At 39.0% G+C, this 18972-nt stretch overlaps 1 protein-coding gene across 1 annotated transcript in view; it reads right to left on the reverse strand.

Annotated features, from left to right (window-relative positions):
* KCMF1 (potassium channel modulatory factor 1) overlaps window positions 1-18972 on the reverse strand; it is a 62426-nt gene that overhangs the window by 17441 nt on the left and 26013 nt on the right. Inside the window, exons 2-3 of the mRNA XM_080684494.1 lie at window positions 13964-14131; window positions 10077-10216 (exon numbers count right to left, since the gene is read on the reverse strand). Of these exons, the coding sequence (XP_080540620.1) occupies window positions 10077-10216; window positions 13964-14131 (308 nt within the window). The remainder of the gene's footprint in view (window positions 1-10076; window positions 10217-13963; window positions 14132-18972) is intronic.

The raw sequence follows: 18972 nt of genomic DNA on the forward strand, positions 1-18972 counted from the left end.
GGAGTTTCCACTTTCCCACGTGGTCCCAGTTTATGATTCACAGCCAGCAACCAGTCAGGGCAGATTCTTAACACAGGTGGTTACCAATGTCTAGATTCGGGCAAACCTCTTAAAGTCCACATATAAATGCTAAATCTCTACTTAACTTGCAAAACATTTTCGAGACAGGCCATGTCCACACAAACACAAAAATAATCTAAAGTCAGCATGCATGGCTTTTGTTTTTAAACAAGAGCGCCACACAGTCATCCCTATGTCATTAACCAGTCTAAAGCAAGTTGAGATTTCCTCCAGCCTCTTTCTTGAACTCATACTCCCCACCAGACAGCATCCTCGTTTTAGGTACTGTGTAGAGCTTTAAAAACAATAGAGGAAGAGTTAAGTTCCATGTGATGAGTTCTTTTCCTGTGTTTCTTTTCTTTTCTTTTTGGATAGGCTTCATAACACCTTTCCTGCCCATTCACTGCTATAGAAAAATGCATTTTTAAAAATTGCCTATCTGCTCCACACATAACCTGGCTTGAACTGAAGCTAGTCTGCAGCATTATGCAGAGATTGTCCTTTCACCAAAAGCATCCAGTAGATGCCAAAGAGCTAGGTTGGTTCTTTAGAACGAGGCCAATTCATTTTGATGCATCATCCTCTCAGACCATATGAACTGTCCTTCAACTCTGGGACATCATGCTTTGTGTTAACAACAAACACCTGAAGTGAAATACCTGTCTTGGCAATTGGCATTTCTTGACTTGGTTTTGGGAGCACAAACTTGATAAAACTCCTTTCTTTTAAGTGACTAGTTTTAGATTTATGAGAAACATTTTCCTTTAGAGAATATCTGTTCAAAAGTTGTGATTTCAAATTTAGATAGTTATATGCATAGCCATGGACCCAGACAATAGGGTGGTGAAGGGCTAGGGGGGATAGCGCCTGGGTGGAGGGGGGTTAAGTGAGGAAAATGAGGGACAATATATATAAAAAAAGAAAAACAAATTTGTAACTATGTGTGGTGTTGGACATTAACTAGGCTTATGGTGGTGATCATTTTGCTATGTATACAAATAATCGACATGTTGTACATCTGAAACAAATATAATGCTATATGTCAATTATATCTCAATAAAAATGGTTTTTTAAAAAGTTGTGATTTCAGCCCTAGCTGGTTTGGCTCAGTGGATGGAATGTCAGCCTGCAGACTGTGTGGGTCCTGGGTTCGATTCTGGTCAAGACCACATGCCAGGGGTTGCAGGCTTGATCCCCAGTAAGGGGTGTGCAGGAGGCAACCAATCAATGATTCTCTCTCATCGTGGATGATTCTACCTCTCTCTCCCTCTCCCTTTCTCTCTGAAATCAATAAAAATATATTTAAAAAGATAACTAGAAACTGGAATTAAAAACAATAGCACACAAAAGTTGTGATTTCACTACATCACCTTATATTGGTACTTTCTGGAAACACCAAATGTTTGATGTATCATTTCTCTGGCAACCATGATCTTATAACAGGCAGCACAGCTTCTTTGCAATTTCTACCCCCTTTTGATCCATGTTCTTTCACATAATCATTATGACTAGGTTCATCCTGTTTCAAAAGGACAACAGAATCACTGGAACCCTACCATACTTCCCTTCCCAATGACAGCCTAGGTGGCATGATGGTGAAGCAAGTCATGCCATTCCTCTGTACAGGTGTCAAATGTCTCTTTACTGTCCACCAAACCAAATGGAAAAATACTCTAGTTTTAAAGGTTCTCTATTATCTGGTCTCACTTGGCAGACTCAATTTATTTCCCATAACAACCATCTCTCCACCTACTGCCACTGTAGCCATCCATTTTGCCAAAACAGATACAGGTCCTTACAAGATTTGAGTAAGTACACTGTTCAACTCGACAGTATTCTAATTTTCTCTTGTTACAGTGGAACTCTGAAATTAACTTATTAAATATGAATTAATTCATATAAAGTTTTGTTTTTCTCCTCAGTTCCATTTTTCCCATATAATGCTGAGGTTGGATCTGTCACCTGCTTCTAGAGAGTTAGCATTTAGATATTCAGTGGTTTTTGTTATATACAAAAGTTTTTAGTTTTCCTCATATATTATGCTTGATTTAAAAGTCCAAAGTAATTAAGGTTCCCTTTTAAACCTGTTTTGTGGACAGAAACATAAATTATATGTGCATGTTGATGTTCTGGGATTCACAAACCTTGAAGTAACATATTTAGCCACAATAAAAAATAACTCCAGCCGAAACCGGTTTGGCTCAGTGGATAGAGCATCGGTCTGCGGACTGAAAGGTCCCAGGTTCGATTCTGGTCAAGGGCATGTACCTTGGTTGCGGGCACATCCCCAGTGGGAGGTGTGCAGGAGGCAGCTGATGGATGTTTCTCTCTCATCGATGTTTCTAGCTCTCTATCCCTCTCCCTTCCTCTCTGTAAAATATTAATAAAATATATTAAAAAATAATAATAATAACCCCAGCCCGGCCACATGGCTCAGTGGTTGAGTGTCGACCTGTGAACCAGAAGGCTATGGTTCGATGATTCCCGGTCAGGGCACATGCCTGGTTGTGGGTTCGATCCCCAGTGTGGGGCATGCAGGAGACAGCCAGTCTATGATTCTCTCTCATCATTGATGTTTCTTCTATCTCTCTCTGTCCCTTCATCTCTAAAATCAATAAAAAAAATTTTTTTTAAATAACTCCAAAAGAGTCAGAGCTTGACTTCACACAATTCTCTAGTTGTGAGCACCTGTGCTCTCCTAGGAGAAAACCCCAATGTAAAGCTTTACTTTTCTGACTTCCCAGGGGTAAGCTGGGTATTCTATCTGTGGACTTTAAGAAAAGGAAATGGGAACTGCTTATTGCTTAATGGTGCTAATAAGAACAGAACGTGGCAGGGGAACAGGAATGGAGGCAGTGCCCAAAAGCCAGCAACAATTTTAGTGAAGAACCAGAGATGAACCCACCTAAGCTGATGGCGTTATACTGTTTACACGGTTGTTAGAAATTAGAGCCTGGTGAGGACAGAGGTGTGCATGCTCCTCTCCTCCAGGGAGCTTGTTCAGTAAGGCGGAGTGCAGCAGGGCTTCTTGGAATGAACTCTTGGAATGAACACTTTGAATACCAAGATTGGCATCTTAAAATAATTTTCCTAACCAGTTTATTTTATTTTTAAATGTGAGGGGCATAAGGGGGTAAGGGATGGTAGGAGGAGGGAAGGCTTGAAAGTTACATGAAGAACTCTGCGCTACCTTATATTTTGCCAACAATTGCCAGAGCTTCCTTCTTTACTTTATACTACCCTCCCGACAAACCTTCCTGCAGGCCCTGAAAAACATTCTATGCACCAACTTGAAATTAACTATCTGGACATGGAACTGTACAAACCAGTATTTCATAGGAGAAAGAAGAAACCAGACCAGTGGCCAACGAAAAAGGAATTCAAAATGAATATCTCTACCACCTGCTGCTCTCTTCCACGTACTTCCTTTCACGTGCTCTTCCCATTCTGAAAACTGCCTGTTCACCTTCCCCTGCAGGATTTCAATTCAACACGGAGGAAAGTAGGAGTAATGAAACCCCTACCCAGAGATAATACACTTTCAATAGGCACAGACACCTTCCTGAAAGAGCTACTATTACCTCATTTTCAAGATAATCTCAGTGATTCCTCTTTTGATTTTCATACCATCTTAAGAAACCGATTTCTTATAGAAATATCTCTTAAAAGTATCACGACACACATACATAGGATTATCCCAGAACAAATCTGAAATATCCAAAGCGCCTCTTATCATTTCCTTCCCTGCTATCAACTAAGTAATCTGCTGGTATACTAATGGCTATCACCCTTAAAATCCAAAGTATAACTATCTGATTTTAAATAAGTAAATGTGCTCAAAATAACTATTATTAAAAAACTATGCAGCCCTGGCCAGTTTGGCTCAGTAGATAAGAGCATCAGCCTGCGACTAAAAGGTCCCGGGTTCGATTCCAGGTCAAAGGCATATGCCCAGGTTGCGGGCTCGATCCCCAGTAGGGGGCATGCAGGAGGCAGCCAATCAATGGTTCTCTGTCATCATTGTTGTTTCTCTCTCTCTCTCCCTCTTTCTTCCTCCCTGAAATCAATAAAAATATATTTAAAAAAAAACAACTATGCAAAGATAGCCGAATTCTAAAGATAAAAAAAAGTGAGCTATAAAACAGAAAGTGTTTTGAGTGTAAAGTAACGAAAAGGCCCGGCCGGTGTGGCTCACTGGTTGAGTGTTGACCTCTCAACCAGGAGGTCCAGCTCAATCCCCAGTGCAGGAGGCAGCCGATCAATGTTTCTATCTTTCTCTCCCTCTTCCTTCCTCTCTGAAATCAGTAATATATTTTTTAAAAAAGTAATGAAAAACACAAATAGTAAAGATAACACATCCTGATGATCTTTCTAGCTGAATATAGTTGATTGCCTGTCCCAACTGTATTTTTCAAAGCCTGTTTCTCCATATTATTAAATAAAGTACCTTTGTTAGTTCACAGGAGAGCAGACAGCATCTAACTGCATTCTTTGATAAAAAAAAAAAAAATACAAGCAGTAACAATCAAAGCCTATTTTTTTTCTTTTAATGTGTCTTTGGCTTTTAAATGTTACCTTTCCTAACAGCCTGATTATATGGGTAAATAGGTAATTATAATATTTAGAAAAATTGTGGTTCACTCCACCATTATTGCTCCTAATAAGGAAACATATGTGTTGAGAAAACAGATCAAATGCATCTAATTGTTTATAAACAAAATGTCATAACGATGATGATAATTTCTATCCTGTCCCTATGGCTCCTTTTACTTGACACTCAAAACAACTGTTTAAATATTAAACACATGTGCCCCGGCTGGATATATACGCCAAGGTTGTGGGTTTGATAACCAGTCAAGGCACATAAAAGAACTAACCAGTTAATGCATAAATAAGTAGAACAAATCAATGTTTCTCTCTCTCTCTCTCAAAATCAATAAAAAAATTAAACACATTATCTGCTAAAAATGATTACTATAAATCATTAAAAAAGATTTGTATGTCCTTTTATGCCAACGTTTTTCTCCATAAAATTTATCATTCAAAATAAAATTGTCTCAATTCAGATTGTGGAAAATTTCAAAATAATGGTTCTCTTTGATTTTTATTTCTTATCAAATTACTCTAAAAGGAACAAAAGACTACCATGCTATTTAAAAATTAAACTCAATTTGTTAAAAACACATCTTGGTCTTCATTAAAAAGGTGGGGGGAATGTCTCACTAACATATATGAAGCACCTATAAAAGTGGGAGACACCCCTCCCTCACCCCTTTTCTGGAGAGTAATAAAAACAAAGAGCAAATAAATTAAATAAAAAATAGAAAGCAAAAGTCCCAGCAGTGAACTATTAGAAGACTGTTATTAATTACAGACAAAATAATATAACATAGATTTCTAGAAGTGAGAAAAAAATGTTGGTAAACCAAAAAGTGCTTTTACTTTATAAAATCCTGAAGGCTTTCTAATTAGCTGAAGGACAAGTCAGCTCAAATGCAAGATTTAAGAAAATTTCTAGGAGTCACTCTTAATGTCCTTTTATGCTCAAACAAAAGTTTTCCCACCATGTTTCTTTCACAACCCAAACTAGATCCCTCCTATCTGCAATCCCATTTGACCTCTATTGTTCACTTCTACTACCAGGTTGATGGATTTCGATAATTATATACAGTGCTACTTCCTCCAATTCTTTCCACAATCAAAATCCAGTTAATTGTCCTGATCTACCAAATCTCATGATAACTATGAGGGTTTTTAAGAACTTGTACTTAATTTCAAAATCACATTTATATTTGGTGTTTACATAAAGACTCCTGAGACTATACCCAATCTCTTTTTTAAATTTTTAACTGGTAATCACCTTCACTATGTATTCTATGTCAGATGTCATACTATAAAAATCAAAAACCTCTGAGTAATCTTACAATAATCTTAAGAAGGAAGGAAAATCTTCATGTTGGATCTTAGAGTCCCTCGCTGAAAAGGGAAACAGAGAAATAAAGACAAGGACAACAAAGTTGTTTTCAAAATTAACCTTCAGTAGTCTTTCTCACTAGCTATGTCAGGTACCAGTAAATCCTTACTAGTGGTGACAGCAGTATCTGCAGTGGTATATCCCAATGGTTTTAAATTGTTAGAGGAGTGAGATCCTTAAATCCTGTAGATAGGTACAAAGTGATGGTCTAGACCCGTGGTCGGCAAACTGCGGCTCGCGAGCCACATGCGGCTCTTTGGCCCCTTGAGTGTGGCTCTTCCACAAATACCATGGCCTGGGCGAGTCTATTTTGAAGAAGTGGCGTTAGAAGAAGTTTAAGTTTAAAAAATTTGGCTCTCAAAAGAAATTTCAATCGTTGTACTGTTGATATTTGGCTCTGTTGACTAATGAGTTTGCAGACCACTGGTCTAGACTCTAGAGGACATAGGCGGGAAACACAGGGACAAAGCAAAGTAACAAATTGAGCATTTAGAAAAAAAATGTAAACAAGAACAGAAAAGGAGATAAGAGTCAGCTATTACGTGAACATAATCCCTCATCAAAATGACATGAGTCACTCAAACTCTAGAATTCAAAATGTCTGATTAACCCCGACTTTGCCAAATATTGGGGGTGGGGTAAGAGGGGATCCATAGTAATATCACCTGGACATTTATTTTTTTAAATTTATTTTTATTGATGTTACAGAGGACGGAGGAGGAAGAGAGAGAGAGAAACATCAATGATGAGAGATATAGAAACATCATTGATTGGCTACTTTCTGCAGGCCCTTTACTGGGGATCAAGCCCACAATCTGGGCATGTGCCCTTGACCGGAATCAAACCCAGGACCCTTCAGTCTGCAGGTCGACGCTCTATCCACTGAGCAAAACTGGCCAGCTCGTAATATCACCTGGACATTTACATATAACTAACATATTAGAGCTGATAATATGCTTCACATATATACAGAAAGGCATTCAAAATATTTAACAACTGCCCTAGCTGGTTTGGCTCAGTGGATAGAGCGTCAGCCTGCGGACTGAAGGGTCCTGGGTTCAATTCTGGTCAAGGGCTCAATCCCCAGAAGAGGGTGTGAAGAAGGCAGCTGATCAATGGTTCTCTCTCATCTCTGATGTTTCTCTCTCTCTCTCTCTCTCTTTCCCTCTCCCTTCCTCTCTCTGAAATCAATAAAAAATATATATATTTTTAAAAAGATTTAACTGGTGTGGCACAGCACCAGTCCTTCAGAATGGACGCTAGTCAGTAAGTTGCTATGCAGTTGTAGCTGCTCAATGCCAGCCTGGATCTAGGAAATGACTTACATGTCTCAAAGAAGATCCTCGTACCTTCATATCAAATATTCATGTCTGCTTATCATTTAAAAAATATATATTTTTAATCCTCACCCGATGATATTTTTTCCATAGATTTTTCAAAGAGAGTGAGAAGAAGGGAGGAAAAAGAGAGGGAGAGGGAGAGGAGAAGGGGAAGAGGGGGAGAGGGGGAGAGGGAGGGAGGGAGGGAGGGAGAGGGAAGAAGAGGGAGAGAGAAAGAGAAACATGGATTGGTTGCCTCCTGCATGTGCCCCAATTGGGGCTGGGGATCAAACCTGCAACCCAAGTACGTGCCCTTGGCCAGGAATCAAACCCATGACCCTTTGGTGCATGGACCAACACTCTAACCACAGAGTCATACCAGCAAGGGCTAAAATATATTTATATTTTAGAGAGAGAGAGAGAGAGAGAGAGAGAGAGAGAGAGAGAGAGGGAGGGAGAAGAAGAGGGAGAGGGAGAGAGGGAGGGGGGAGGGAAGAGAGAGAGAGAGACATTGACGTGAGAAAGAAACATAGATCAGCTGCCTCCTGCACACCCCCAACCAGGGATTGAGCCCACAACCTGGGCATGTGTCCTGACCAAACCAAACTGGAAGCCTTTTGGTGTAGGGGACAATGCCCAACCAAATAAGCCACACCAGCAGGGCTGCTTACCACTTTTCACTTTGAAATGTCTGGGTTTGTTATGCGTGGGAACAGAGGTAGATACAGTCAGTGCTCATGCAGACTAAGAGCTGATAAGAAGGGGGGAAATCCTTAAAATATTCCACAAATACCAGTATGAAAAACAGTATAGCAAATGCCTACAGCTGTGTTGCAAACATGTGGAACTTAATGAAGGCATGTAACTGGACACACTATGTGAGCCAGACCACAAAACCATTTGTACATAGTCAGTAATTTTCAGACTGTGTATCCGGTATACAGGAGTATAAAATTGTATTTACTTTTAGGAACTCTTATTTTAAAGGAATGAGTAATTAGCTTTTCCTTTATAGATAGGACTTAAATGTCCACCGTATTCTCCAACTTCGGATGTGAAAAACTGAGCACCCCATCTGTGGGGTGGTGAGAGTGTATCAGGGCCTGTTGGCTATATTGATTTTAAGAATGCCTAGTTTATAATAAGGAAAATCTCTCCCTAACTGTATCTAGGTAAATAAAGGACCACACCTGACAGAAATTAAATCAAGGAGAACTTATTCCAAGTTTTCCACAGCAACCAGGATGAAGATGCAACCCAGTCAATATTCTTTACCCTGGTGTTTGGGACTGTACAAAAGGAAGCAAAGTCACCTTGACAGAATAAATCGAACAAATTAAGAACCGTAGTGAAATGTGACAACCGTGTTCTCAGGCTTCCCAACATGCAAAATAAGAGCATATCTGAGTCATCAGATAGTAAAAGTGGGCTTGAGGATGACATAATGTAAATTTACCAACTGTTTGAATGATAAATCTTTAACAACTTTGAGTATCAAACCCGCAATGTAAATGGAAATGAAAGTGAACCTGTGTTATTCACCACTGTAACAGCAGAGCTATAGTGGAGATGCAGGACATTGGTTAAGTAGAGACTCTATAACCCAGAGGACTCTGGGTAAGTTCAAACACCAGCTCTGCCCCTTATTAGCTGCATGTTCTTCGACACTACTTTATTTCTCTTCAGTTTTTTAATTAATTTGTTTTGAGTGTATTTAGGGGGTTAATAGTTGATGCAGTGTGTAACTGCTTGTGCCAAAATTCTCCAAATTGCACACCTACAGTTCCATCTCTCACCTCTTTATTATTACCAACAGTAAAGGGGGGAAGAGGACTCTTTTGGGTGAACTTTATCATCTCTTGAAGTTGGATATTTGCTGAATCACATGTCAAGTAAAATATCTAAAAAGCTTTCTAGGCAAGACTTTCTTTGTGTATTATTCTGGGTCTCTGGCTTTTAGGTACTGGAAAAGATCAGAGTGCAAGGAACTTCTAAGAACCTCAGAGCTTTGTGCTATGAAGCAAGAGATCTGATCGGAAGAAAACCAAGTACAGTAAAGTCAGTGAGATGTGATAATGGATTACTACTTAATACATGACCAAAGATTTTAAAATTTCCTTGTGAAGATTTCCTTACAGAAGAAAAATGAGACAGGTAGCAAGAATACTATAAAAAGAGCTGTGTGACAGGTTGAAGTGCTTTTAATCTTTTCACAATGCATTTATTTCCTGAAGGCTCCTGAATTTGGTGAAGACTCTACACTTTGCTTCCCACAAATGTGAATGAAGAGTGTGGACAAATGAGGGGCATTATCTTGAACACATGCTGCTTCCTAGGCTGTATAAAATTTGTTGTTAAAATATAATTTTATCCCTAGCTGGTTTGGCTCAGTGGATAGAGTACCGGCCTGTGGACTGAAGGGTCCTGGGTTCGATTCCCGGTAATGGCACATGCCCAGGTTGCAGGCTCAAGCCCCAGTAGGGGGCGTGCAGGAGGCAGCCGATCAATGATTCTCTCTCATCAATGATGTTTCTACCTCTCCCTCCCTCTTCCTCTCTGAAATCAATAAAAATATATTTTAAAAAAGACAACTTAAAAAAATATATATAATTTTAATAATTACTATGCAAACTTAGAAGGTACATGATAGTGACCTAGCTTTATTTATATTAGAAATAATTTACTTAACCCCATCATTTTAGACACGAGGCTGTTCTACTTACCACTTCTGTTGATGTTTCTGCGTGTTCAGACGTAACATGTTCTTGAAGAGATGTCTCCGTATAGCCCATTTTTCCACAATAGGGACAAGTAAAAGACTGTGGCTGCTCTACAGAGAAAGCTTCCCCACCATAGTACAAATCTGAAAAATAAAGTAGAATTGCACTGAGAAAGAATTATTATTAGTTTCTTAATTATAAGAATGCAATCATATGGTACAAAAGTTTAAGCGTGCCTTAAAAAATGGCAATTGACTGAATGTGAAAAAATATTTGCAATAATATTTAAAAAAAAAAAAAAAAAAGGTGTGCCTAAAATCTTCACCAACAACTTCACTGTCAATGTGTGCTTAGGTGACTCCCTGTTTATATTTGCAATATCCTTATTCTCTCAAGGATTCCATGACAGCCCTCCAATTCCTTCTCCATATAGATAGTACAGCCGTAAGACAAAAATAAAGCAAAGAGCTTTCAATCCCTTCATTTACTGTTAAAACATCTCTCATTTCACATCTGGTTCTAATTTTATTTTAAATTTTAATTATTGAGACAGAGAAAGAGAGGGGTAGCTTTGTTGTTCCACTTATCTATGTATCTATTGGTTGATTCTTATAAGTGCCCTGGGATCAGGGATCAAACTCACAACCTTGGCGTATCAGGATGACATGATCACCAACTGAGCTACCTGGCCAGGGCTTGGTTCTAATTTTCTTGCAATTTATTTTTTTCTGTATATACTGTGGCAGTACCAATGTCAACACAAAAAAAATGGTCAGGGTGTATTATATACAAGAACACAAGTGCTCAGAGGGAAGGAGCAGATGACCATGATCAGTATGCAGTTTCATCATATACCATTCTTACAAGTAGGAAGGATCCTCGGCATTCAGTTCTTGTAATGCTAACTTGGACACTACCATAACATACGCTGCTCAACTCAGTTAGTGAAGAACCAACCACTCAGTGAGAATCTGTGGGAATAATCTGTTTGCCTCATTAGTACATCTCAAGGAATAAATCTATTTTCCTCCATAAGCAGTACACAAAAAATGTAATTGAAAGTATATTTAATAGGTTATGTCACTTCATTACAAAGAACTCTCATTTTTTAACATGAAACAAATGCCTAATTTAAGAGGACATGACCATTTTTGTAAGATGAGAAAATGGAAGGAAGTGCTCACTACATGATTAATTTGTTCACATTAATTTTTAGGGAGATTTAGACTATCTTAAAAGTATGTATCCAGTACATATATACTGACCATTTATTATGTGCATAAGACTTGTCAGGTAAATTTGGGATAGTGAGGATAAATATATAAAAAACTTCCTCAGCTGTTAAAGGGCATCTACAAAAAAGGCACAGCTAACAGTACACTGGTGAAAGACTGGATATCCCCCTCCTCCCCACCAGAAACGACAAGAATGGTTCACTCTTGCCATTTCTATTCAATATTTTACTAAAAATCTAGGTAAGAAAGTGACATGAAAGCCATCCAGATGGAAAGAAGTAAAACTACCTCTAATAGCAGAGGAATTCCTTCCAAACCCTAAGGAATCCACTAAAAAACTATTAGAAGTAATAAATGAGTTCAGTAACATCACAGGACACAAGTTCTATATACAAAAACCAATTGTTCTATATACTTGCAGTAAAAAATATATATATTCAAAAATAAAAATTCCATGTACAATAGCAAAAATAATACTTGGAAATATATTTAATGAAAGAAGCATAAAACTTATTCTTTGATTACTATAAATCATTGTTGAAAAAAATTAAATGACCTAAGTAAATGGAAAGAGATCCCATGTTCATGGACTGAGAGATTTAGTATTACTCTCCCAACTGATCTACAGATTCAAAACAATCCCTATCAAAATCCCTGTTGCCTTCCTTGCAGAAATTTGACAAACTGATCCAAAATTTACACAGAAACTCAAGGGATCTAGAATACCCAAAATAATCTTGAAGAACAACAAAGTTGACTCACACTTCTTGATTTCAAAGCTTACTACAAAGCCAGTTATCAAGACAGCATGGTACTGGCATAAAGATAGTCAAATCAATGAAATTGCTTAAGAGTCTAGAAATAAACACATTTATGATCAACTAACTTTTTTAACAGCATTATAAAGATATCTTTGGCACATAAAAATTATATATATTAATGGTTACAACTTGATGTTTTTGTTTTTTTTAAAAATATATTTTATTGATATTTCCAAGAGAGGAAGGGAGAGGGATAGAGAGCTAGAAACATCGATGAGAGAGAAACATCGATCAGCTGCCTCCTGCACACCTCCCACTGAGGATGTACCCGCAACCAAGGTACATGCCCTTGACCGGAATCAAACCTGGGACCTTTCAGTCCGCAGGCCGACGCTCTATCCACTGAGCCAAACCAGTTTCGGCACAACTTGATGTTTTGATTACTTATACTATGGAAAGATCACCACAATCAACTTAATTAACATATCCTCCACCTCTACATAGTTACCATTGTGTTTGTGTTTGTTGATATAGAATACAATATTGCTAACTATGGTCATCATGCTATGCATTAGAATTTATTCATCTCTAGAACTTACTCATCTTGCATAACAAAACTTTGTACCCTTTGACCAACATCACTCTATTTCCCCCTATCCCTGCCAACTGATTTTCAACAAGAATGCCAAGACATATTTCACTGGGTAAAGAATTGTCTTTTCAACAAATGATGCTGGGACAACTGAATATCCATATGCCAAAGAATAAAGTTGAACCTCTTTCTCATTCCATTTATAAAAATTAAATCAAAGTGGATCAAAGATCTAAATATAGAAGCTAAAACTACAAAACTCTTAGAAGAAAACAGTTTTAAATTTTTGTGATGTTGAATTAGGCAATAGGTTTCCTAGCTATGACACCAAAAGCACAATGTAAGGAAAAAAACAGATTAACTGGACATCAACAAAATTAAAACTTTTGTGCTTCAAAACACATCATCAAGAAAGTGAAGACAACCCACAGAACGGAAAAAAATTTCTGCAAACCAAAATTTCTGATAAGGAACTTGTATATAAATACACAATGAACTATTAAAACTCAGTAACAAAAGATATATCCCCCATTTTAAAAATTTGCAAAGGATCTGAATAGACATTTCTCCGAAGTGTGTGTGTGTGTGTGTATGTGTATATATATATATATATACACATACACACACACACACACACACACACACACACACACACACACACACACACACACACACACACACACATATATATGCGGACTCAAGGGTCCCAGGTTTGATTCCGGTCAAGGGCATGTACCTTGGTTGCGGGCACATACCCAGTAGGGAGTGTGCAGGAGGCAGCTGATCGATGTTTCTCTCTCATCACTGTTTCTAACTCTATCCCTCTCCCTTCCTCTTTGTAAAAAATCAATAAAATATATTTTTTTAAAAAAGGACAGATAATAACAAGAGCTGACTATGTAAGAAATTATAGCAATGAAACATTTATAGCTTTCCTTATGGATTGACAATGTCTTCTAATCAATTGTAGGAATAATCTGTTTTCTGATAACTAGAACAAGAATATATTATTAGCAGAACAGGCAGTTTAACTTTATTCCTTTCCTTCTTTACTAAAGCACTCTTCCGTATCATATCTTGTCAGTTATATATGTTTCTGAATGGCTTTCATAAACAAGTAAACTATGATTAGGAGAAAGAATTACACAGAATTTATAAAAGATTCATGTTATTTTTAGTAAGTTTGGAGCCTCATGTATGCTGTTGGGGATATAGTTCTTAGAACATTTTGCCTTTATTTCTTCACACACATACACATAAAATTCTAAATGATAATCCACTAAAATATTATTAAATACGTACCAAAATCTACCCTTGTTAATATGCACTGCATTGGGTGGTCAGTTGTATGCCTTGTTGTTGTTGCACCACTTTCATAACAAGACGCACAAAGATCGTAATCGTAGCAAATTAAACACTTATATCTGCGACCTCGAAAATTTCCTTTTAAACATGCATCACAGCTGACACCTACAAAAAAAAAAAAAGATCATTAATTAGCAATTGTAAAAGGCTACTCTCCATTTCACATTTATAAATTGTTAAGGTGTTCATTTAACCCCATATTTCCTTTCCCAAATGACTAGAAACAACATAGGAAAATAATATAGGAATATCCAAAAATATGGTGAATATGTTACTCTGATTTACACTTAATGAAAATAACTTAAAATGTTTAATAAAATGTTACAAAATCAAACTCACGATACAGCAACAGATGGGTGGTTACCAAAAGGGAAGGAGGTGATAGGTGTGTGTGGGTGAAATGGGTAAAGGGGGTCAAATGTATGGTGACAGATGGAAACTAGAATTTTGGTGTTGAGAATGCTATAGTGTACAATAGCATAATGTATAAATTATAATGTTGCACACCAAAAACTTACATAATATTATAAACCACTGTTACCTTTAATTAAAAAATTATGCCTTGCCCTAGCTGGTTTGGCTCAGTGGATAAAGCATTGGCCTGCGGACTGAAGGGTCCCAGATTCGATTCCAGTCAAAGGCAAATGCCTGGGTTGCAGGCTCCATCCCCAGTAGGGAATGTGCAGGAGGCAGCTGATCAATGGTTCTCTCTCATTATTGATGTTTCTGTCTCTCCCTTTCCCTTCCTCTCTAAAATCAATAAAAATATATTTAAAAAAAATTATGCCTTGATGAGCTAGCAAGAGGTTAAAAACCAAGTGAAAGAAGAAAAGGTAACTAGAATCACTAAAAATATCCGAGCATAGATTTTCATAGCATTGTAAGATAAAAAATAGGAAGCAAGCACAAGGTCTGTTAAGGTGGAGTGTCTAACAGGCAATTTCTCATAAAGCTGAGACCCTATTATAGCAGGTTCTCGAATAATTCCATTTCATTATAATGCTAATGAGAAAAAAAATCAATTTCGTGTCATGGTCACCACTGTCTCCCCATATCTGCGTGGCTTTTCTCTGGGGACTCTATTCCCTCCCACCTCCCAAAGATGTACATGTGAGGTAAATTGGCAGTGTCTACACTGTCTCATGTGAGTGGCCCTGTGATGGAAGCGGGTCTCACCTTGTACCCCGAGCTGCTAGGAGAGATTCCAACCACCGACCAAGCTGAACTGGAATCAATGGGTTGGAAAAGATGATCCTACTTGTTTTTATTCATCTTTCTTAAATGTATGTACAACTCACATTTATTTCAATGTTTAATACTAGAAATATTTTGGGTCTAATTATTTAGAAGTTTGGTGATTTTCTTTTATCAGATATATACCTTAGTAGTTTAACACTTTTTTTGGCTATGATGTGTTTCTATTTTATTTATTCTTTTTTAATTAATGTATTGGGGTGACATTGGTTAATAAAATTACATAGGTTTCAGGTGTATAATTCTATAATATATCATCTGTATATTGTGTGTTCATCATATGTCCCTACACCTTATTCTTCCTTCTCCCACCCCCTTTCCCTCGTAATCACCATACTATTGCCTGTGTCTGAGTTTTTTGTTTTTGCTTAATCCCTTCACCTTATTCACCCAGCTGTGCACACCCCTCCTTCTGAGCTCTCAGTCTGTTCTCTGTTTCTATCTTGTTTGTTAGTTTATTTTGTTCACTACAGTCCATATAAAAATGAAACATATGGTACTTCTCTTTCTCTGACTGGCTTATTTAACTTAGCCTAATGCTCTCTAGGGCTATCCATGTTGTCGCTAAGGGTAAGATTTCCTTTTTTTACAACTGAGTAGTATTCCATTGTGTCCACAGCTTTTTATCTACTCATCCACTGCTAGACACTTGGGCTGATTCCAAATCTTGGCTATTGTAAATAATGCTGCAGTGAACATAAGGGTGGGCATTTATTTTTTTGAATTAGTGTTTCAGGTTTCTTTGGATATATTACCAGGGTGAACCTGCTAGCTCATTATGCAGTTCCATTTTTATTTTTTATAAAACATGTTTTTCATCGGTTTTTGAGAGAGAGGAAGGAGAAGGAGAAAGAAACATGAATGTGAGGGTGAGACATCGATCACCTGCCTCCTGCATAACCCCTATTGGAAATCCAGTCAGTAACCTGGACATGTGTTCTGATTGGGAATCAAACCAGTGACCTCTTGGTGCATGGGTTGATGGTCAACCACTGAACCACACTGGTGAGGCTATTTGCTATTTTTTGAGGTAATTCCATAATGCTTTCCACAGTGGCTGTACCAATCTGCATTCCCACCAACAGTGCACGAGGGTTCCCTTTTCTCCATATCCTCACCAACACTTGTTTGTTGATTTATTTTTTATTTATTTTTTAATTTTTAAATCCTCACCCAAGAATATTTTTCCATTGATTTTTCTGGGGGGAGGGTGCGAGTAGAAGAGAGAGGGAAAGAAAGAAAGATAGAAACACTGATTTGAGAGAAACACATCAATTGGTTGCCTCCTACACATGCCCCAACCAGGGCCCAGGCCAAAGAAAAGCCTGCAACCAAGGTATGTGCCCTTGACTGGAATCAAACCTAGGAACCTATGGTCCACAGACTGACACTCTATCCACTGAGCCGAACTGGCTAGGGCTGTTTGTTGATCAATGATAGCCATTCTGACAGGCACGAGGTGGTTTTAATTTGCATTTCTCTGATGGTTAGTAACACTGAGCATCTTTTCATGTCAATTGCCCAAAGTGTCTACTCAGGTATTGTGCCCATTTTTTAATTGGACTATTTGTTATTTTGGTGTTGAGTTTTATAAGTTCTTTATAAACTTTGGAAGTTAACCCCTTATCAGATGTATCATTGGCGAATATAGTCTCCCATTTGGTGGGTTGTTTTTTCATTTTATTGATGGTTTCCTTTGCTGTGCAAAATTTTTTTTAGTTTCATGTAGTTCTGTTTCTTTTCTTTTGTTTCTCTTGCCTGGGTGATATATCAGGAAAAACAATATTGCTACAAGAAATGTTCAAGGATGGCGGCATAGGTAAAAAACTGTACTTGTCGCCTCCCATCAACACATCAAAAATTACAACTAAAATACAGAACAACCATCATTCAGAACTGCCTGAAAGCTGGCTGAATGGCAGTACTACAACTAGAGAAGTAAAGAAGAAAGGACACTGAGACTGGTAGGAAGGGTGGAGGCATGGAATGGGCTGGTCCGACACCCACATGTGCCCGTTTTTTATTTATTTTTTTATTTTATTTTTTTATTTTTTAAAAATATATTTTATTGATACTTTACAGAGAGGAAGGGAGAGGGATAGAGAGCTAGAAACATCGATGAGAGAGAAACATCCATCAGCTGCCTCCTGCACACCTCCCACTGGGGATGTGCCCGCAACCAAGGTACATGCCCTTGACCGGAATCGAACCCGGGACCCTTCAGTCCGCAGGCCGACGCTCTATCCACTGAGCCAAACCGGTTTTGGCTGTGCCCTTTTTTTTTTTTGTTTTTTTTTTTTTTTAATATATTTTATTGATTTTTTACAGAGAGGAAGGGAGAGGGATAGAGAGCTAGAAACATCGATGAGAGAGAAACATCGATCAGCTGCCTCCTGCACACCCCCCACTGGGGATGTGCCCGCAACCAAGGTACATGCCCTTGACCGGAATCGAACCCGGGACCCTTCAGTCCGCAGGCCGATGCTCTATCCACTGAGCCAAACCGGTTTCGGCGGCTGTGCCCGTTTTTTAATCGGGAGGGAGATCGTCTCTGTGGAGGCTGCCTGTGAGGAGCAAGGGAGGGGTCCCAGCCCCACACCAGACCCACAGCCTAGGGTTCCAAAACTGAGAAGTCCCTGTAACTGAGGGCTGTAAAAACTAGTGGGTATTGTGGCTGAGTGACACAGAGGCTGCTGGAGACCCAGGTGTTCCTCTTAAAGAGCTGGTCACAAACTTACTCAGACTCGAACCCAGACACATATGGGGAAGAACTGGATTGTCTGGCATAGGGGCAGGAATTTAGTTTTCTCCCAGATGGAGGTGCTTGCAGGGGTCACTGTTCCTGTTCTGGGAACCTCCCTGTGGCAGGGCTGACTGGCAGCCATATCTGAGTTTCCATCAGCATGGCACATACTCTTTGCTCTGCCCTGGTGATTCCCAGAGCCCCACCCCCCAACTGTTTGCAGCAGCTTTTCCATATGAAAATAGCTGTCCTGCCTCAGGCTTCAGACTTTGCTAAAATCTCTCAAACAAGCTGCAGCTGGTGCCAGCATGCCCCAAACCTACCAATAAAAGGCCCAAGACCCAGCAATAGCACCAGCCTGCCTTACTTCACAGTTGGGCCTCACCTGGGCACTCCCAAGCTCAATACAAATAGCAGTCATCTGCAGATCCCTCTATAGCTCCTGCTGGGTGGCCCTAGGCCAGGGGTGGGCAAACATTTTGACTCGAGGGCCACAATGGGTTCTTAAACTGGACCGGAGGGCCGGAACAAAAGCATGGATGGAGTGTTTGTGTAAACTAATATAAATTCAAAGTAAAGGAGCGGAGGGGAGAGCAAGAGAACCGGATAGAACAGCCGGATCCGGCCCGCGGGCCGTAGTTTGCCCAAGGCTGCCCTAGGCAGTAGCTAACTTTGCACTGCCCTGGAGGCCCCAAAGCCAGTGACACGGTGGACAGCTTCAGACCATACCAGATTACAACTCTACACATCCACAAACAACATTCAAGGGGCAGACTCAGTGAGCACCAAAGCCCCACTGAAGCAAGTCCTGCTATATAGGGGTCTCCTGTGTAGCACCTCTTCCACTGTAGACTCAGCTGGTCCTCACAGCCAGTTGGCCTGAAGGCCAGTTCCTCCCACTGATGCCAATCAAGGGTCAACTATAACAAGACTGTGCACACAGCCCACA

This window comes from Plecotus auritus (genome assembly GCF_963455305.1).
Source record: "Plecotus auritus genome assembly, chromosome: 8".
NCBI classification, from domain to species: domain Eukaryota; kingdom Metazoa; phylum Chordata; class Mammalia; order Chiroptera; family Vespertilionidae; genus Plecotus; species Plecotus auritus.